The 22,556-nt window shown below is 36.1% G+C and overlaps 1 protein-coding gene across 2 annotated transcripts in view; it reads left to right on the forward strand.

The window, feature by feature from the left end:
• RBPJ (recombination signal binding protein for immunoglobulin kappa J region) overlaps positions 1-19,619 on the forward strand; it is a 54,400-nt gene extending 34,781 nt beyond the window's left edge. For both annotated transcript variants that reach the window (XM_038135051.1, XM_038135050.1), the window contains exons 3-11: positions 1,005-1,100; positions 6,682-6,847; positions 7,961-8,135; positions 9,663-9,800; positions 10,017-10,129; positions 12,227-12,367; positions 13,622-13,777; positions 14,546-14,649; positions 15,455-19,619. In XM_038135051.1, coding sequence (XP_037990979.1) covers positions 1,005-1,100; positions 6,682-6,847; positions 7,961-8,135; positions 9,663-9,800; positions 10,017-10,129; positions 12,227-12,367; positions 13,622-13,777; positions 14,546-14,649; positions 15,455-15,770 — 1,405 coding nt within the window. In that variant the 3' untranslated portion in view covers positions 15,771-19,619. The remainder of the gene's footprint in view (positions 1-1,004; positions 1,101-6,681; positions 6,848-7,960; positions 8,136-9,662; positions 9,801-10,016; positions 10,130-12,226; positions 12,368-13,621; positions 13,778-14,545; positions 14,650-15,454) is intronic.
• The last annotated feature ends 2,937 nt before the right edge of the window (positions 19,620-22,556 follow it).

Below are 22,556 nucleotides of genomic sequence, written 5' to 3' on the forward strand. Positions count from 1 at the left end.
ATCTTCCATTATTTTTCTCATTAGAAATGTTTGGTTTTCTCGATCTGTCCTAAGGAATTCAATAGTTGGCACAGTTCACAGAAAAAAGGCAAAAATCCAAACAACCACACAAAAAAACCTTCTTAGGTAGGGTTTTGTCTTTTCACATAAATTCCTGATAAATTCATAATTTATTTCTCTGGTAGATGACTTTGAAGATGAGTGCATTGGTAGGCATTCAACCCACAAAAGCTCCTTCAGGAACTAGTGTTCCTGCCAGCACTCCAGCACAGCTGATCCCTAGGGTGTTGAATTTGGCATGCTGCTTAATGAACAGTTAGATTATTATACAGAAGAGTGACTGGCTGTTATTGTTCTCTTGCTTCTCTCAAGGAATTGTTGTTGATGTGTTTGAGGTAATTACAGCATTTATATAACATCTGTAATTACAGTAATGATGAACAATAAAACTTTTTTTAATTTTTTTTACCTGATTGTATGCAGAAAGTAGATATTTTCTCTAGAAAACTAGGTGAAACAATATGCTGAAGAATTTAATTTTTTTCTTAGTATCTTCAAAATAAAAAAAAACTTGTATAGAAATATTGCACTCGGTTAAAAGCTTAGACAATTTGTCCTTATGAGATACTAAATAGGTCATGAAGAAATATTTAATTAATAAAATGTGTTCTAATTTGTGGCATGGTGCTTAATGAAATAGGACTTTAAACATGGTGTGATTACTGGCATGGGTATGATTTTACATGACAAGATTTTTTTTTTTTTTTCTGGAAAATGTAATAATTGTAAATTATCACAGACCTCATATTGCTAGTTTTATACAGGATAGTTACTTCTTTTTCCTCTGTAATTGTCTTAAACTGTGAGCAAACACATCTTGACCCTGTTAATGATGGCCTTTTTAGAATTTCAGGTCCTGGGGTTTTTTCCCTAAAGTTGTCTTTGTTTTCTCGTAAACAAAACCAAAAGAACTTTCAAAACTTATATTGTGTTTTGATTTTTAGGGAAGCAATGCGAAATTACCTGAAGGAGCGAGGTGACCAAACAGTGCTAATACTCCATGCGAAAGTTGCGCAGAAATCATACGGAAATGAAAAAAGGTAACTTTTTATGCTGTACTGGAGTCTGCCTACAGCTGGGAGCTAAGGAAACCACACTGTGTAGCTGAGTGCACAGCCTTTTGCAGAAATCTTCAGATTGCACTGGAGTCTGAAGAAACATAAAATGCTTCCTCCTAAATAATTTAATTATGTAACAAGTACTGCAAACCCATAGCATTCAATAGAATGATGCCAGTTTCTACCAAGAGGTTCCCTATCTATAGGCTAAGCTTTTCTTCCATTGCTTAAAATTGTTCTCATTTTAAACCTTCCATTTTAATGTTGGAGTAAATGAGGTGATCAACAGTGAGTACTTGTAGAGGAGTTTTTTTCTGAATAATTTCAGATTAATATGAAAGGGAAATTGCTAGCCTCAGTAAGATAAGTTTCTGAATCACATCTGTAATAAGTTTAAAAAGAATGATAGGTCAATCATGACCATATTTATGATAAACATTTCCTTGCACAAATCAATACAGTACATGTTACAATTATAAGTACTTTTCTAAGGGACAGAATCTGCAGGAATATGTGAGAATGAATGCTATTTAGGCAAAGATGCTTTTCCTGTAGTCTTCTCTTTGAGTCTTCACTGTGTGGTGGTTTTTTTGCATGACTAGTAGAAGCAAATAGGATGCTCCTTCACGTGTGGGTTTCTAGACCTAACAGTTGCATTTGTTCATGCAGCTTATCTCTGATTCATCTGTTTAAGAATAGAAGCATGTCAAATATGTGTAAAAAACTTGAGAGCTGTATGAAAGAAGATCAGGAATGAAAATAGTTAGTTGTTGGTTACCAAATAGCATGGTGCTGAAATGATTGCTGTTGTGGTATGGGTATGAAATGAAGATGTGGAATCAGTCACCAAATCAATCAGGTTGGAAGGGACCATGGCGGGACATCTGGTCCATCCTAGAGCACATGGCATGGGATTGCATCCAGATTGTTCTTCAATGTCTCCAGGGAGGGAGACTCCACAACCTCTCTGGTCAACCTGTTCCATGTGCGGTCACCTGCACAGTAAAAATTTCATCCTTGTGTTCAAGTGGAACTTCGCTGCAGCAGTTTCTGCCTGTTCCCTCTTGTTCTATACATACTAAGGTTTCATTTTTTCAGTCTAAATATTTTAGTTTTTCTTAAGCTGTAACGTACCATGTAGACTGTCTCTAATACTGTTCTGCTAGTTCCCAGACTGTCAGCATCAGTAATGATGTCCTGTTGTTATCAGCATAAAGGAAAGTGCCAGTTATTAAATCCTTGGATCCATGGTGCCCTAAGGTACTTAGTAAAACTGAATGATGAATTATTATATTCTTGTTTCTTCTTTTGTTTTTCTCTTGAGTTTTTGAATTGTTTCTACTTTATTTATTGCAAACTGTGGCCTTTGTTTCTTCATATTTCTGGAGTAAGCAAAATTAGTAAAGTTTTGATGCTGCTTTATGCAACTCAATAATCAAGTTTTCATCATTTTTACATTCACCATTTCTGAAGTGAGTTGGTTTGCATACATCTTAAAAAGAAACTTATGCCCATTTTTGTAGACAAATTTCCTGTTTTCCATGGGATTTCATTGTGGCATAGATATCATCTGGTTAATTTTTGGACCTTAAATAATAACTTACTTCGCATTACTTTTGTAATGAGGAATTCAAATTACAAAAGGAATTATTTCTTAAATTTGACATCTCTTTCAAGTAAATATAGATCTTAAACCTAGACAAACTTCCACCTCTTGTTCCAGTCTTTATTTAAGTCTTACTTGTTGCAAAGTCATGGAAAATAACTTGCCATTAGCAAACTTTGCACATCATAATTAAAAGGTTAGCACAATAACTACTTTTCAGTGTTTTGATGAGGGTTACTAGGTGGTGAAATACTCTGTTAAAAGCTTACTGTAGATGGTGCAGACCTCATGTAGCTTGGCCTGTTTTAAATAGGCATCACAATACCACTATTCCAGGTGCGTGGATGCAGACTTTCTAGGTTAATTTGAGAGGTTTTGGTACTTCTAAGTAACAGGAATGAAAGGAGTTGAGTCAACCCTTTTTTGAGTCAACCCTTCGTACGAGCCTTGTACTTCACAAAGTTAATGGTTTTTACCTTGGCAAAGAAGCCAGGAGGTAAGAAGCTCAGGTTGGGCTTTAGTTGAATTTAAGACTTTGTGCCTGATGTTTACTGTTGGATGACTGTCACCTTCCAAAGGCATTCAGCTGATAGAGACTCGGGTACTGTTAAGTCCTTATGAGTGTGGGTATTTGGTTTGCACTTCTTGTATTGTTTTCCATATTTACCGTGGGCTGAGACTTCTCTCTTCAAAGTCTGAGCAGTGTGAACATTCAGCAGTTTAAAGGACTGAAGTGTTTTGGATTCCAAGGCATAGTTCATCTAAAGACTCTGAGCCAGATAGGGATTTTGATTGTGCTGTTTGGAGTTAAACATGATCACTGCTGATTATCATGAGAATGCTGTAGCTGCATCTTGTTCTACAGCTTTTAGTGAAGGAGCTCCTGTAATTTCTGATCAAGTACTTCCTTTCTCTGAACTGAATGGGCCTGTCCTCTGGATAAAATTAGTTATTGAGAGCGTAGTTTAGCCAGGGCTTACCCTGTGGCTCCACTGCTTTGTCCTTAGCACTACCTAATAATTTTTCATTTGTTTGTTGTCACATTGAGTTCTTTAGTGGATGTTGTTAGTTCTTTACTCTCCGATAAAGAAAGATTGCTCAGCAGTTTCATACTCAGAACAATGTGGGTAATTGACAAACACTTGGAATTTACCAACAGATAGAAGGGAGAAACTTCCCTTCTAAAGTCACTCTGGATATCAAATAACTAGCTAATAGAAGCATCTGAATTCTCCTGAAGGCAAAGACTTCTATAAGATGAACACAGAGATGACTTGGATGATTTGAAAACGCAAACCTTTGTGACAGAAGCCTGTGGTTTGAGGAGAGCATTGAGTGCATCAGAACTAGGTAGAAATGACACGAGCGGATCTTATTTCCCTTAAAGCCCTTGCTTCCTAGGAACTTCAGTTGGAGTAGCTTCTCTGCTTGGAAGTACCACATTTTCTCTGTATTGATTGGCTTGAATTGACTGAAGGAATCTTGTTCTGTCCTTTGATGTTTTTCTGATTTAATACAGTGTTTTTGAAGTTCAAACCTGGTTCACATTTTCTGTATTGGATAGAATATTCATAGCTAGTTTCTTCTGTACATGAGTTTGCGGAGTGGTAAATATTAAAAAGTTAAAGAGACATTTATTATTAAAAAGAGACAAATATTAATAAAAGTTTAAAAGACCCAAGACTGTAGCTGTCTATGCCTGAAAGCTGAGAAAGAGGTAGATATATAAGAAAGAAAACACATTAAAATTGTGAGTGTCCAGACTCTTTCTTCATGTTTGGAGTTTTAACCAAATTTTATTTTAACTTAAAATTTTATCAGATTTAAAAGTTCTTTGTTCAGTAAGTTCTCAAAGACGTTTCTCTGCATTCTAATTTTAAGGGTGCTTTGGGTTGTGATTTGTTTTCTTCATCAGTGGGTTACACCTTGTTTCTTACAGGTCTTTATTGCCATCTAGTGGCAGTAGTTATTCAAAGGACTTGGTTTAGAATAAAGCTGAAATGAGAAAGGGTATGAAAAAATGTAGGAATTTTCTTTTCTTGTGTTCTAACCAGTAAGATAAATGCAAATAGTACATAAGGAAAGAAGGTAAATGGGTCGTCTTCTTTATGGTCTAATATTATTCGGAATAGAAGGGATTTGTTGGATTTTTGTTTTGGTTTTGTTTGGTGGTGGATTTTTTTTACCAAAGCATTGCTCTGTTAATAAAGGTTGACACTAATTTTTATTCCTTGCATAACTTCTTCATCAGGAATAGCTTATAGATGATGACCACGATACTTTTGAAAGACGTTCATAAATCTTTCAGCTGTATACCTATTGGTACAACACCTGCTTTGCTGTGTTGTAAATAGAATGAATGCAAGTGAAAAATTTTGACAGCAGATTTATAGTCAAGAAAGAAAGTTTAAGGAGTTTTTTGCCTACAGACAGTAAATTTTTAATCATTTTAATAACCACCAAGACATTTTAATTAGCAGTAAGACTTAAAATTTGGTGATTTGTTTCTCTGACGAAGAATATGTCATTTGTCTCCATTAACAAAAAATATTACAAATATTTGCATTTATTTCTAGGTATTCTTAATATGTGTATTTAATTTTACGGTATTATTAACAGGACTTTGGTTTCCTCTATTAAGAATTCTATAACTTAGAAAAACAGTTTATATCTGTTAAATACATGTGATCATGCTGAAATAAAATAATGCTGAATAGGTGAGATAAATAGGAGTTGTACACTAGATTTTCATACTAAAACTAGCATTAATGGTGTTTAATAGGAATAAGAATCATTTAGGATTGAAAAGACCTTTCAGATCATCAGGTCCAGCCGGTTGCCTGGCACTGACCTCTCTTGCCCAGGACTCCCCACAGACACTTCAGAAACTGAATAATTTTGTCCTCTGATCATTTTCCATGACTTGGAGCCCTCAGTTCAGTTTATTCCCCTGCCCTGACATCTCCTGCCCACCAGCACAACTGGCTGCTGCCCCAGCGTGGAGCCTCTTCCCTCTGCCTGGAATTCAGATGTCCCAAGCCCAATTAAAAAAAAAGAGGAAGAAAAAAAAAAAAGCCAGAAAACCCTCAGCTGTAAGGTAGGAGTCATTGTTGGGTTGCAGAAGTGCCAAGTTATAACACTTCTCTCCAAACTGAAATAAATAAAGTAATCAGAAACTTTTTCATGTTCCCTTCCCTTACGGGCCTCCTTAGCTACCCCAACTGGATGTACTCATTGCACTTTATCTTTGATCATAGTGAAATGATGATATAAACACAGCAGCTTGTTTGCTAACTGAAACCAAACCTTTTCAGGATTTGGACTTGAACAATTTGCAGAAACTTCAAGACCAATGCATTGTATTATAATGCTGAATTTAATTTTGAACATATTCCTATAAGTAGCATCTAGACTGATTAGAGTCAGTGCTGCTGAAAACTAGGCTTTATTTTTTACACATACTGATGAAGATATAAAATTATCTATTCCATTTAAAAACTGGAGAGAGATTTGTGTGTGGACAAAATAAACTCTCTTCTTGCTTATGACAAAACTCTCAACATTTAGGAATTGTAGTCAGCAGTTGTCCATTAAATTAGTTTGGGTAACTGTTCTGTGTGTATTAATTGCTCCATCATGTTAAGCACCTGCAAAAGACTATAATAACTTTTGAGGCCTTTTTTCCTTTCTTTCAGAATCTCTTTGTAAGGTATTTTATAGAGATGCAGACTGTTACCTGGAATATATTGTACTGGAAAGATTCTCAGTGACAGTACATCTACTGCTGATTTTCCTTGCTTTTTTTTTTTTTTTTTTAATTTGCATTTTAGAAAACCTTCAAGATGAAGGGCGTGCCTGTATAAACTCAAGTGCAAAGTGTGAATGTGAAAGCATTGGATACACATCAGTTTGTTTATATGGAAAACTGTGTAATTCCATAATGTTCTTTGTTTTCAGGTTCTTTTGTCCTCCTCCATGTGTGTATCTCATGGGCAGTGGATGGAAGAAAAAAAAAGAGCAAATGGAGCGGGATGGTTGCACTGAGCAGGAGTCACAACCTTGCGCCTTCATTGGGATAGGAAACAGTGACCAAGAAATGCAGCAGCTGAACTTGGAAGGAAAGGTAGAAGAACTGTAATAAACCACTAAGATAACTAACTGCAAAGGATATTATAGCTGCTTGGTGCATATTTTAAGGAATGCCCCTTCTTATTGCATAGTGGTTTGAAAAAAAAACCCTCAAAATATTTAGGACAATTGAATAGTTGGTTTTGGCTCCTAGGGTCATAGCAAGGTACTGACATTTAATTTGTAGGTTGTTGATGCAGACTCAGTAAACTGTTAGGTTATTTGGTAGGCATCAGTGGCTAACTAAAATATGGTTTCTGGCCCACATTCTCTGTCCTGCTCCTTGGCTTGCATGAGTGGATAATCTTATCAAGGAAATATCAAAGTATCTGCTGCTAGAAGGAGTCTTTAAGTCCCTTTGCCTTAAAAATACAGTTGAAGTAGCATCTTAAAAATTTAGTAGGTTACTTTTACAGTGGTATAAATTGCTTACAAGATTTTTTTAAGGCATTTGTGATGGCTTAAACAGTTGGAATAGAACTAGCAGCAAAAGTGTTCATTTTACCTGGTTGTTTTATTAAGCAGTATTTTATAGCTACCTGGTATTTCCAGCACAGTCTACCAGAAATGCTTCATATATTCAAAATAGGAGAAGAATAAAGAATAACTGAAGTTCTTGATGAGATTTTTTTTTTAAATTCTGTTGTCACCTAGCATAAACACTTAGCCAAAAGTAACTTCCTTGTGTTTCAAAACCCAATCGTTTCCCATCCTTTCAAGAAAAGTTGAGCTCAGTACATTTTCTGCACAGGCAGTCCGTTGTGCATGCCCAGTGCAGGGTCTGTACAGCCCTAATCAAATGTAATTTTTAGTAGTGCTCTTGACCCCTCACAGGTGGCTTTGACACAGTTATGGTCTCCAGTCGTCTCTTCTAGTCCTGGTAAGGGTCTTTATAATGATCATAGAGTAATGAGGTTGGGTGCAGCACTTCACAAAGCTAAAGAGTAGTCATAAAAGAAATGCATAGGGAAGAGATGGAAAAAACAGGTTCTCATCTGTTTTAGAAACTACTGCATCAATTTTCCTGTTTTATTCATAGTTAAATATGCATAGTTTCTTGAGCTGGGTTGGCTTCAAAGGGTAAACCACAGTATGTTTTCACCTACAGAATTATTGCACTGCCAAAACATTATACATATCAGACTCAGACAAGAGAAAGCACTTCATGTTGTCGGTGAAAATGTTCTATGGCAATAGTGATGACATCGGTGTGTTCCTCAGTAAAAGGATCAAAGTAATCTCCAAACCCTCTAAAAAGAAACAGTCACTGAAAAATGCAGACTGTAAGTATTTCTCTGTTTTTTCTTTATTTAGCAATTAATTTTATTCCATACTACTTTTTTGTTAGGTATTCTAAGGTTTGACTACAAGGGAAGTATGATGAAATTTTCAACTTCTGGTTTTTTGCTGTATTTTGGAGCTGTACACATCAGTGTATTTTAAAATATTCCAATATAGACAGGTTACCTTGTTGAGTTTTATGCAGTCACTGGTAATTATTTAGTAAATATAATAGGCCCACCCAAACCTGCGTGTATTCCGAGGAATGAATTCATGTAGACAAGTGTGTAAGAATGTTCTACCTCAGCTTTCTAAGCTTTTGGATCTCTTTAATTGCCATGATCTGGTGCTTAGAATGTTTTGATCAGTATCAAAGAGATTGCTTTCAGATTGTGATAAATGAGTAGCATCATGTTATCCAAATGGCACTTTGTCACATCACTGCCACCTTCTTACTGTCTCATACCATTTTCACGTTGTTCTTACTTTTGTTTTGCATGGTTCCTTTTAAGAAGTCATTTAAGAAATCTGTATGGTGATATTTCACCCAGATTTATTTGGTTACTATGTTTTTCAACTAATGGTATCTCTGGTGCTAATGTATAATTTGGAACATTTTTGCTTTTCCTCCACCTTTTTTGCCTGCATACCACTGGAGCACCTCAAGAGATACCCTTTTTTTTGTTGTTTGTTTTTCTCTCTCTCTTCACTAGTGCTTTAAAAGGCTCTTCCATCTGTGTTGGGCTGGAACCCATTCACCTATGGAATGTGGATCTCGGGGCCGCTAGCTTGGCACATGACTAAAGGCAATCTGTTGCTGTGCGGTTCACGCCCATGGGCTCAGAGTATGCACTGTTGAATTTGTGTTCAGACAGATAGTTTTGATGGAGAGTGAATATGAACCAAACATTCTTCAATAGTAACTATGAACCAAGAAGAACAACATGCCCGTTCTGATGGCAGAATTTTAGTTGCTGTTTTTTTTTTAGCGGAGCAAACTTTACATTTCTCTCTTTTGAATGACAAATAAGTTCAGATCTGAGAACATTACAATTTGCATGGTTATAATTTGATATAGTTACATCTTTCTTTCATAGTTACATCTTCCTTTCAATTGCTAGTGATTTGTAAGAATACTGTGTCTTTGTATTTCAAATATTCTTCAAATGATTGCTGAAAGTTGTCTTTAAGTACTTCACAAGGGCAAGCTAAAGCTTCTGCTTAAATCAGTTGCTGGAGAACTATGAACAGAAGCTGGCAAGCACTAGCCTATTTGGCTAAGTGGCAGAATTCTGTGAGCCTAGCATGCCTTTGGAGAACAGCCACTATGTATGTTATTGCACTCATAATTTTATGTCTATTTTTGGTCTGTCACAAATATAAATATTTTCTAAATTAACCAATATTTGATAATTATGTCTTGATTTCAAGTATTCTTCAGTTATTTATGTTATTTGTGACTTTTTGATACTTTTCTATGTAATAATGAAGTAATTTTATAATCTCAAGTCTGTATGTGTTCCTTGCAGTATGTATTGCATCAGGGACAAAAGTGGCACTATTTAATAGACTTCGATCCCAAACAGTTAGCACCAGATATTTGCACGTAGAAGGTGGTAATTTCCATGCCAGTTCACAACAGTGGGGAGCATTTTACATTCACCTGTGTAAGTAAAAGCAAATCTGTGTATTTTTCTTCACTTTCTTTCCTTCATCCTCACAAAAAAGCATCCTGCATTTTTTCCTCCATATTAATTGCCCATATGCACACTTGTTTTGTTACTGAGTGTATATTTGATGTAATAGCATGATGTTAAATGTTTCTTGTATCAAGAAAAATAATGATTGAACCAAGTAATTCTGAAAATTCCTGTTTCATGCAGTGGATGATGATGAATCAGAAGGAGAAGAATTCACAGTGAGAGATGGCTACATTCACTATGGGCAGACTGTCAAACTTGTATGCTCAGTTACTGGCATGGCACTCCCGAGACTGGTACAGTTTCATTTTCCCAATGCTGTAATTAATTTATAGATGGCAATTTACTGTAATCCCGTAGTTTGGTTTGCAGTGTGTACGGTTTTTGGTGTTGTGTGTTGCTTTTGAGTAATACATGTTTTTTAATGGGAAATGGCATTTATTTTAATTAAAGTGTATTTTTATATCTGCAGATTATTTCTGTAAACAAAGAACAACTTGTAAAAAAAAGGAATTTTTCAGAATTTAAGACTGCCAAAATAGGTTAATCTGTCTATTTTAAAAACAGTGTTGTAGATATCTCTGTTCCAAAATGCTTCGAATATTGATACTGAATAGATGAATGAAATATTTTCAGCCAGTAGGACTCTTCCATGTGTTGAGTTCCAGCACAGCTTTAAAAATGCTTGACTGATTTGAATATAAAAGCACTTCTGTGTACTCCTGAGGATATATTATACCACTAACAGCTTACAAAAACCATTTTTTCATATTTATTAATACTATCTGTTTTAAATCTGAAACACGGAAATTGCCTTTGGAACAACCAGTTAAGTTTTGTGAACTAAATAAAATATTACTTCTGGATACACAGTGCTGGGTTTTGTAAATAAAGTTAAGTATAATTTTAGATTTTTTTCCCTGTTTTATGCACTTAATCCTGGCCTAAGTGGAATTTTATGAGATTTATAATCAATAGTGTTCATACAGGATCTTCTGCAAAATTGTGGTTTGTGAGCTCATTACGAGTTTTGTACAAGGCTCTGCTAATTCCAGTTTAGGTAGAAGCAATCTCTAGAATGCATCAATATAAAAACAGACTTCCTGCAGTCAGGCTTTTGTTCCCCTTTCCAGACTAATTTTGCTGGGACTGTAATGTGAATTTCTCTCCTAATACCAAACTTAGCTAAAAGAAAAAGATAATAGCTTGTTTAGTGTAAATGGTACAAAATAAAAATTTCGTTCGACAATAAAAGCAGTTACACTGCTTACGCTACAGATATGGTTCAAGCACAGGAAATTCAGTAACAGGATGTCACCTTTTTGTGGGCTTCATGTTAATACTTCTTTATTGATGAAATGAGATGCCATCATTTATTATTCCAGAAACCTTATTTGTAAGTAGAAACAGATTAAAACAAGTTAGGCTAAAAGTTCCTGTTTTGTTTGCCGTGGGGAACATTTGTCATACTGCTTACAGGACTGATGGAAGGTGATGCAATTAAAAGATAACTTGCAGGTATTTATAAGCAAATACAAAGAATTTAGAAGAAAAAACAATTAACCCTTAAATATATACTGCCAATAATACTCTCTGTTATAATTAGATATTGCAGAGGACAATTGGTTTCTGATTGTCAGCTTAGAAATATTCAGGCACTTTGGCTGTTGCATTTGGTAGTATTGCATAAAGCATTAAACTTCTTTCTAGGAGTTGAGTTAAAATTACGAGCTACAGATTTTCACTAAGGGAATAGCTCTTGATTTTAGAAATGATTTGGGAAAAGAGATCTGAATTAAGTCAGCAGATATTTTTTCACTGCACTGCCAAATGTAAGAAGCAGTTGCTCTTTGCAGTTGTTTTTAAGTAATATTTAATGATCAACTACTGATAAGATATGTTATGATTATTGTTTCCAAAACTGTATTTAAGGACATCTCAATATCTTCAGTTAATCCTTATTTTAATTCTTCTCCTTCAGCAACCAGTTTCAGCAACAGAATGTTGATGATTCTGTCGGTAGTGAAAGCCTCTGTAGAAACATATTAATTACTAAAAATAGTAATTAATAGTAATGAAGATGACTATATAATTAATAGCTGCTCTTTTACACCAGCAAATGAAAGGAAAGTAGATTTTGCTGAAGCTTCAATTTTTTTTCCCCACTCCTTCAGCAAAAGTAGATAAAATATATATGCCTGCAGCACATTGAAGTATCACTTCAGTGTTGTGTTCTTGTTTCAAAAGCATTAAGAATTACAAACTAGTGTTGATATTAAAATGAGAGGCATGGAAGTGTTATAAAAATTACTTTTCACTTCCTTTACTGACTGCATGTATGTAATAAAGCATAGAAATCCTTCTAAGTATATATGTACAATTTTCATTCACAGATAATTCGAAAAGTAGATAAACAAACAGCATTATTGGATGCAGATGATCCAGTATCACAGCTCCATAAATGTGCATTTTACCTTAAAGACACTGAGAGAATGTATTTGTGCCTTTCCCAGGAGAGAATAATCCAATTTCAAGTAAGTTGTTCAAAACTGTTTCAATAGATAAGTGTAGCTGCAAAATTTTCTCAAGCATCCCCAAAATATGTATGAATGCCATTTTTGCAATAGGTTTTGAATGTAAGTCTAATACTTTGTTTTGAAAAGAGATGATGGAAAGCAACAAATTGTTATCTGTGCCTTTCCAAATCTGATTTTCTTTCCTCATAATCTTCTTCCATGTCTGTCTGGAAAATGAATTCTGGTTTCTCCAGTGGAGAAAAAGGAAACACGCTAGAAACTTGTGCATGTGGTCTTGATACTGTGGCTTAATATGTTGACATATGCCAGTGGAGCTGCACCTCTTATTTCTGTGTCCCTTTCTAGGTTACAGCAAATAGGAAATGATACAGTTGATAATCTCGTTTCATTATGAACTCAGCAGAGCTGCTGTGTGTTGCTCTTGGCTAAGAGTGTAAACATAGACAGCTGTGGCAGTTGGCCCACAGTAACCTGAAAAGCCACAGAAATTTGATTTGTCTGTAAAGAACAGAACTATCTCAGAAATATTTTTTTCTCCAGCAGGTGGAGAAAAACATCGGGTTTTAGTCTCTTTTATGCTAGCATGCTTGTAACACTTTCACATGGTAATTCCTGCCAGACCAACAAAATCCCTGAGATTGGCTCAGCTGGTCAGAGCATGGTGCTGAAAACAACAAAGTGGTGGGTTCAGTCCCTGAACATGCCTAGTCTTTACTTGAGTTGGACTGGATGACCCTTGTGGGTCACTTCCAACTCAGAATATTCTGTGACTCTGAAGACTTTGACTAGGACTACCTAAGTACTGCAATTTTCTTTAAATATTTTGGGGTCAGCTCAAATAACAAAGGATGTTGAGAGATAATGCTGTGCTCCAGGAAGATGGCCATGCTTGGCAGAGATTCAGGACTTCCTTAGAGCAGCTGTACCTTCTTGGGTAAGAAAAGTAGAGGTAGGAAATTAGAAGCTAACATTGAAGATGTCCCTTAATTTAAAGGAAGGGACAGGAAGGATTGGTAAAGAGTCATTTCAGTTCTGTCCTGAATTGGGACAATGGAAAGAGGCTGAGAAGCATTATTCCTATAGTAGTTTTTCTGAAATGTGAAGAGGGTTTCCCTAGGTCACTTTTAGAGGAAAAAATAAGGAAACATGTTTTTAAATATCAGGCAATGTTACTGGCTGACTTGGTTTTTAGATCTGCAACTTGACAAACATATCTACAGATGAGATTTTAAACCTTTCTTTCTCTCTAAGGCCACTCCATGCCCAAAAGAACCAAATAAAGAAATGATTAATGATGGAGCTTCTTGGACAATCATTAGCACAGACAAAGCAGAATACACATTTTATGAGGGGATGGGTCCAGTCCATGCTCCAGTGACACCTGTGCCTGTTGTGGAAAGTCTTCAAGTAAGTTAGTAGTTTGTTTTAATAAACTGGTTTTTTGTGAGATTATTTTTGTCATACTCATTTAACCTTCATGGTATCCTTGTGAAATACTGTAGGAAAACAGACTTAATAGCTTTATAAATAATAAAATCACTTTGTTGTAATAATTTTTCTTTCTTACATTTCCTTACATTACATGAGCCTATCCATCATAGGAATAATGCTAATATTGTTGTATACAACTAGAATTTGATTTCTGCAACCTTTTCTACCATGATAGTGATATCCTTAGGACTTCTGTTTGATTATTTAGAAATTCTTTTTGACTCTTGCCAATTAAAGATCAAAGATAACCTTACTAAAAAAAACCCAGCATTTGTCAGAGGAAAAACTTAAAGCTCCCCTAACACTTTCTATGAAAGATTTTGTTCTCTGTTTTCAAAGCCTTGTAGGCATCTATTCTAAATGGCCCTTCTCAAAACTTGGAAATTCCTTCATAGTATCAAATTAATTGGCAGTATCTTTTAGACATGTTACTTCTTTATACTAGTTGATAGTTGGGTAGATTGTGTTTGTGTTTTGGTTTTGTCCAGCTGATAAAACCAGCACTGTTTAAAGTTCTTATCTGCATGTGAAGGTTTTGTGTGTGAGTTTTTTTGGTTGGTGGGTTTTTTTTGTTTGTTGGGGTTTTCTGTTTGTTTGTTTTTTCCGAGGGGAGAGCATTTATTCTTAATAATACATATTTGGGGGGGGATTTTCTTGTTCTTTTTCTATTTGCTCTGTTTCCAGTTGAATGGTGGTGGGGATGTAGCAATGTTGGAACTTACAGGACAGAACTTCACTCCAAATTTACGTGTCTGGTTTGGGGATGTGGAAGCTGAAACCATGTACAGGTACAATATTTTCTATTACTTCTATGGTGTTTATGTTTTACTGGGTGCTTTGAAGAGTGTATACTTGTGTACATGCTCAAGTGTACACTTTACTGCACTGCAGAAAGGGGTCTGAGAGTGCTGGTTGCCAGAGGCTCAGGATGAGTTAGCAATGTGCCCTGGCAGCATGGAGGCCAAACTGCATCCAGCTGGTCAAAAGATGTGTCTGTCCCACTGCAGTCAGCACTGGTGCAGCCTCACCACGAGCACTGCATGCAGTTCAGGGCTCCCCAGTTTAAGAAGGATGTTCAGGTACCAGAACATGTCCAGAGAACTGTGGCAAAGATGGTGAAGGTCTGGAAAGCCCAAGGAGTTGCAGCTGAGCACTTTGGGCTTGTCTGGTTTAGAGAAAAGGAGGCTGAGAGGTGCGCTCTTTGCTCTCTGCAGCTTCTTGAGGAGGGGAAGTTGAGAGGGAGCTGCTGAGCTGTGCTTCCTGCTATCATGTGCCAGGACACATGGGAATGGTTTAAAGCTGCCCCAGGGAAGATTTAGACTGGACATTGGGCAGCATTTCTTTACTGAGAAGGTAATCAGACACTAGAATAGGCTTCCTAGCAAGGTGGTTGATGCCCCGAGCCTCTCTGTGTTTAACCACATAAAGGGAATTGGGCTTTAATAATATGATTGTAACTTTTGGTCAGCCCTGAAGTGGTCGGTGTGTGCGCTAGTTGAATATTGTAGGTCCTCTTCCAACAGAGCTGTTCCTGTTCTATTGAATTCTTCCAACTTAAATACATTGTACTCAGTTGACTCTCCTGTTTTTCAGATGTGCAGAGAGCATGCTTTGTGTTGTTCCAGACATTTCTGCGTTTCGAGAGGGTTGGAGGTGGGTCCGACAGCCAGTCCAGGTTCCAGTAACTTTGGTCCGTAACGATGGCATAATTTACTCCACCAGCCTTACCTTTACATACACACCGGAACCAGGGCCACGGCCACACTGCAGTGCTGCTGGAGCAATCCTCAGAGCCAACTCAAGCCTCATGGCCTCCAGTGAAACAAACACAAACAGTGAGGGAAGTTACACAAGCGTCAGCACAAACCCCACCAATGTCACATCATCTACGGCAACTGTAGTTTCCTAACTACTGTTGTTTGTCTGGACTTTAATTGACTTTTCGTGCTACATTCAAGAGAACTGAACAATTTTTTGTGGTTTCATGGGAAAACACTTTTCCATTTTAGGTGATATGATTTCAACCTTGTTACCTGCAAGTGCTGATCTTAAAAACAGAAGCCACAATAAAAAAGAAAAAACCAACATCCGAAACATAAGAACTTTATTGAAAATCTATTTTTCAGCTGTGGTTTTTTTAGTGGGCAAGAAACAAAAATGTGGCTGGGATACATGTTGAGCAAACTAGAAAACATGAACACAACATAGTTTTTATGGACCAAGGAACTTGTATAAGCTTTAGTATAAAAGGTACATTTTCACCATACCTTTTTTGTATCACAACATATAGTACACTTTTGTTACCAAATAGTTTATATTTTTTTTTCCTCTGAGCTTTTGCTCTGAAGTATATTCAGGTTCCAAGCCTGACCATGCTTGTATAATCTAATTACCATACTCTTCCAGTTTTAAAAAAATATATATATTTTTGGTCTGTGGCTGGAACTGTTCCTTTTTTTAAACTGAAGTCTTGTGACTTTTTATGAACTGAAATTGTTTTTATTTCAGCAAGTAGAACCTTGTAAAGGCCAGCATATTTTTTTTAAGATTATATGAAGTCTGTGCAAAAGCTTTAAAAAATGCCTCTGCCTTGCCTGCAATACATGCAATGTATGTTAACTTTAGTGCTCTGTTTTCAGTCATTGTTAATAGTTATTTCTGTTTTTCTTTTTTAAATATGTATTTATAGTGATAATTCATGAGGTTCTAACATTACATGAGTTTTTTTCCTAAAAGTGGCATCTCAAGCAGTCATATTAATGATTGTTCATGTCACAGGCATACGTTGGTGTTTTTGAAGGGTTGTTACTGGGTTATTCCCCCTCTTCCTTGCTCAGTCATATTACATCTGAAAATGTTTCAGGATCTGTTCAGGTTTTTCTAATCTTGTACATAATTTGTATTAAGTGTAAGTTAAATGTTTTATTTCAAAAGTGGAATGTTCCCAATAACTTCATTTGGCAGCATGTCTTCTGTCTTGTTGGCATGAAACTAAAGTACCATGAGAAGTATGTGCTACAAATGGGATTGGTAGGTGATGCCCTTCATCACTTGAGAATCACAACAAGCATGTTTTTCTTCATACTGTTCAGTAAATTAGGCCAGACTTTTGTGTAACACTTGTATTGAGAACGTGCTTTCATTGTGAAGTGATCATACAGTAATAACTAGAAGTAAATTTTATTACTTAGAAATGGGCAAATAGAAAATCATAAAAGCACTATGAAGATGTCAACTCCTCCCATCCTTGTTTCCTGTGGGTTTCCCTTTCCCTGCCAACAACTTGTGCAACATTCAAGTCTTCTCTCCAGCATAAATTCAAGGCTCATTTGCACTTTGACTTTGTTGGTTGTTGCATTTGTTTTTCATTTTGACTTTACCGTGTTTTGTCCCTCCTTGTAGACCTGCCTGCTTCATTTGTATTTGACCGTATACCCCAGTAGTTCATTTGTAGTCACAAAGCTAAGCATAGACTTGTAGGAAAAGTTCTGACCGTGTGATCTTCCTCTTTAAAAGCCAAAATTTCATGATGTGTTCAGCCTTTTCTGTACCCTGAAGCAAAAGTCACAACTGCTGTGTAAATGTGAACCTGTGGTTTCCTACAGTGCATTGCTTACAAGCTTACCTGTTGACCGTTTTCATAGGGTTTTTACTTCTGACCACTGATTCCAGTTTCAACACCCACCACCATTTTAAAGCATCGTCTCTCCACCATATTTGTGTACTCTCACGCTCCATTCTACCTGTTTGCTTTCGTGCTCCGTTGTACGTGTGAAAACAATGTGTTTAAAGGAAGAAATTGGTTATAAAGCATATTTAGCAAATAGTAAAATCAGTGCCACTGTCCTCCTGAAATGTGCTTGTATTCTGCCACAGGCCTTCATACCCGTTACTCTGTATTGCAGAACGTGTTCCCATGACGTAGTCGCAATGCTGGTTCCTAGCACTAGTGAATGCTGCCTCACCTCATCTCCATTTCAGTGACCAAGGGCAGGATTCATTGTGGCCTTATCTCTGTTTTAAACTGTTTACTGGCATTTACTTGCAAATCTGTTTACCTTTGTATATGCTGTAAAATTTTGGTTTATTGTGTTGTGGCAGGAATCGTTTCACAGTGTTTTTGTTAGAAGCACATAAATATCTTACAGTACAGCTTAGTTCAAGAGCCACAGATTTTCATCACTGATTAGACTGAGAATTAAAATAAGCAAGATACATATATCAGATTTAGAGAAAGAAAGAAACCATGATAGACACACAGCAGGCAAACCATAACAAGCCTTTTAACCTTCAAAGACTATTTAAAATAGCTTTTCAGAACTTGACATGTGCTTTTATACTCATTATTTTAAATTTTTTTACATATAAATGCAATACTTTTTATATTCAGTTTCTTTACATGCGGTAATTTTGCCCAATAGATATATCCCTTGACTTGTAAAGATTTATCCTAATATCTGCTGTTCTACACACTACAGCCAAGTGAGTGAAAAAAGCCTATTCTGCTTAGAATATCATTTTAAACCACATTTTTTTCATTTGGCTTGTGGCTCTCTTGTTGCCAGTAGTTACTCTGTAGTACAGAAATGGTCTTCCAGGTCCTTACTGTTGTTAATACGTCCAGTTGTTCAGATATATTATCTTCCTGAACTTTTTTTCTGTGGGGTGATATTGTTACATATATTGGCCTTGTAAGCTGTTAACAATTTTCATGATATTAACAATATCTCAAGATTTTGATAAAACTACTTATAAAATGTTTCACTATGAAACTCTTATAACTGTTCAAGTCTAGCTGTTAAGTCTGCTGTTAATTCTGTATACATAGAAATTGAGTCTGTGTTCAGAATGTTGTTATAGTTCCAGCTATAGGAAGAAGAAGCAAAGTGAGTGCTCTAATTTAGCTATGCCTTTTCTTGTTTTCTGTTGCTTGGAACTGCATTTCAGAATTCAACACTAGCGTAGTCTTTAATAATCTGCTGCTGATGTTTTTCCTAATTATTTGCCCCGAGGGCATCCCACAACTATGTTAATAATGGTATTCTGTACTTGTTTTCATTGCACAGACTTAAAAAATCAGAATGGTTACCTGAAAAGACATTAACTCAAGACATAAATTGATGAATTCCCCATATAGAAAATATTAATGCCTAGTGAATCAAATTATCTATTGGAAGTATTCTACCCACTTGTGGATTAAATGACTCCATAGAGATGTCCATCTTGAAACTAAGATGCTCTTCAATTATTAACCATATTATTTACTTTCTTTCAAAAGCAGCTGTGTTTATGAGTACTGAACAAATGTGTATACTTTCCTGTGCCAGACTTTTGACTTTGTTTTCAAGCACTGTACTGTGGGATTGAGTGGCAGCTTTGTTAGAAAAAGAAGTATATTAGGGTTTCTACTTAACCCTTTTAGGACTGAACAATTTCTTCCCTTTAGAAGCTGTAAAATAAATGAGCAGTTCTAACTTCATAAACATTCTGTCTGTGTTCAGCACTGCATTTGCCCCATCTGGAGGTGCTATGCTAATGTAATTTTTTAAAATCCTGTAGCATGTGTATACATTCAGTCTTAAAAGGGTTATTTTTACAAACTGTGCACCTGTAAAGTTTCTTAGCAATAAAGGTAGAAAAACGAGCAAGTTTTTACCATAATTTTGTAGAATTAATTGCTCAGTTCCATATTTCATCAAGAAAATCCCTGCAATATGGGCAGTTTTGAGGATTAAATAAAAGTGAAATGTAAACCACATAAAAGTGTTCTTGTCAAGTGTACTCTGTGCGTGTATGTGCATAAACTGTCGGGTTTCATTTTCTTCTGCAAGGCTAAATATAAAATGCCATGTTACTGTTTCTGTGACAAACATAATTGAACATCTGTATGATGATACAAAAGTACTTACGGTTTAAACAGGTGTTGAAACTTGCCACATTTTGTTGGTTTTTTTTTTTTCAATGTTGACCAAGCAATATGGGTTTGCTTTTTTGTTTGTTTTGTTTGTTTTGGTTTTTTTCCCCAAATAAACAGTGAGGTCATCTATGGAACCAGAACAGCACAAAAGAAGACCAACCCTGGGAGTGAAACGTCATCAGTACTTGTGAGGCTGTGCGCACTGGACTCCACTTAAATGGGATATGGAATGTCCACCCAAAAATCTAAATCGGTTTCATTTTTGCTTGTATTATTGCTGAAGTTAGATAAGAAACTGTTTTTAATAATGTGTAAAAAAAAGTTTCACTTTTTTATATAATTTATTAAATAAGAAAAAATGAACTGTGTTTAATTGTTTAACTTTAGCAACTTCATTTTTGCAACTAGTGCACCTGACTCCTTTTAATCTTATTCTTAGTTGCAGAATGTCTGACATTTCATTCAGTTGGTTGATAGCTAGAGACAGAAATTCAGCAAATTAACTTATTTCTTGTTTTGACAGAATAGTAGGGCTGTCAGGAACAGCTAGAAATTATGCACTTTTAATTTGCAAGCACAAGTGACACAGTCACTTCAAGAAAGTTTTTTAGATTGGAAGTGGACATAGCAGAGAGAGAATATAGAATAGCAGAAGCTGCTAGTACTAACTATTAATTGATTGAAGAACTACAAGTTTACCTGTAAGAGTGAGAAGGGGCTAAAAGTGGTTCTTAAGTAGGAGAGCCAAGAACAACAACAAATCACTGACTTTAAAGAAGGATTACAGATACTTTTATTAAGACAGCTGCAAGGTGTTTGCCATTAGGACACATAAATTAGGCAGAAACTCAACAGTGGCAGAACTTCTGTTTTTTGAAACAGAGACATTATGGACATTATTCTCAAAGTTATGGTCTCAAAATTATTTCCAAGACCATTCAGTCTTTTTCTGAAATTATAAATTGATTCTTCTGGAACCGAGTAGAAATTAGATCTGAGGTTTTTGCAAAGAGAATGGTCACTTGCTAAACTTTAATGTTGGTGTCATTGGGAGAAACTGCATGGGATGGTGCTGGTCTTAGATGAACAACTATGGATAGAAAAAAAATCTCTTCAGCTAAGCCTTGGCAATTAGCTATATAGGTAGTCTCAATAATAAATCCTAGTAGGAGTCAGAGACGGAGATTAAAAGGAGAGTGGTGTGAAATACCTGGGCTAGAGGAAATGATTCATTTAGTGTTTGCATGTAATATGTACCATTTCAGAACATTCAGAACTACTGAACTCGGTCAAGTAGTTGGCCTTTCACAGTGCCCTGTTTAGGCTGGAGTTGCATGCTCCTGAGCAGGGTAGAAAAAACGGAGTGTCTCTGTAAAGGATATTTATTTCTGATGTCCAGTAGTACAAGCTCAGTCTTAGATCAAAAGCATGAGGAGTTACAGCCCATATTACTTAAAAATACTTCAGTTTTGAATATAGACTTTAATGACATATGCTAAAGTGAGAGAAATTGAGAAAGTCTTGATTCATTGTAGAAGCAAACTTGCAAGTTAACTACTGTCTGAGAAAGATCTGATTAAATCGTTTGAATTTGACATCTTTCAGGTTCTGCATCTCCTTTGAGTGTGGAAAGGGATGGTTGAAAGTCGGATATTGTCTGTTCTGTGTGCTATTGCCTTTGTATTCTAGTCTCAGTTCCCTTATTTTTCATGTGTACTTTTCCAGATCCTTAATTATGTTTCAGTTTTTCTCAGAATGTGTAAATTTTGCTGCATAATTTAGGAGAGGAATTGGTTTTAAGTAAGGTGAACTCCAGCTTTTGAGACTACACGCTGCCATCTCTTGGTGCTGTTTACTCCTCCTGGACTGTGGGGTGGGAAGAAAGATGTGTTTGTTTTTTAAGCTGCTTGGAGATATATGGAGAGGAAGGATCTACAGACCTGGTCCTAAAGATCTACAGGTTTTTAGTTGAGAGGGCACAATTTAGAGCCATGTAAAGTTGTAAATTCTTTGAATTTAGAAACCCTTTGCTTTTTATTTATCTTTTAATTGTATTTTCTGTCATGTTGCCCCTCATCTATGTTCATTTAAACCTTCAGTCTTCTCTGTTGTTTCATTTGCTGATTTGTTCACTCGTAAAAGTTGTCTATTTCCACCTCTGTGAATCCCAGTGGGTGCTTTCACAGGCAAGATGGGGCCTTGCGCTATTGCAGCTACTTCTGTGCCCGACCTCCATCTCATCTTTCTGCTTTAGCCTCTCCTGAGTGACTTGACTTGGAAGCCTTTAGCATTTACAACTAACAGCAACTGCATTCATCTGTTCATTGCTATACCAGTAGATTAGAACATTTGAGTAAATTGCCATCTATTGCATCTCTTGCAGCCTTGCAGACCATATGATCAGAATCTCTCCAAGAGCTTCATAGTTCTGTTTGGAGAATAACCTCAACAGTTACATAAAAGATAGAAGCACAGATCTATACATACTATGTTTTCTGTCTTGAAATTACCTGTTTTTAATAGCTACCTCGTGGCAAACAAAAATTTGGTTCTTAAAATCTCCAAGTGAGTGTAGGGGACTTTTTTTTTTTTTTAAATAATGAGACAGTTCTAGCGTTTCTTCTTGATTTTGATAATTCTATTAAAATTGTACATGATCTGTTCAAAATCCAGCCACAGTATGTGCTGTGAAATGAGATGTGATTCTGAGATCCACATTGGTGGTGGCATTATGCATATAAAATGTGGCAGCAGTGCTTTCCACCTTCATTGGTCTCT

This window comes from Motacilla alba, chromosome 4, assembly GCF_015832195.1.
Source record: "Motacilla alba alba isolate MOTALB_02 chromosome 4, Motacilla_alba_V1.0_pri, whole genome shotgun sequence".
Classification (NCBI taxonomy): Eukaryota; Metazoa; Chordata; class Aves; order Passeriformes; family Motacillidae; genus Motacilla; species Motacilla alba.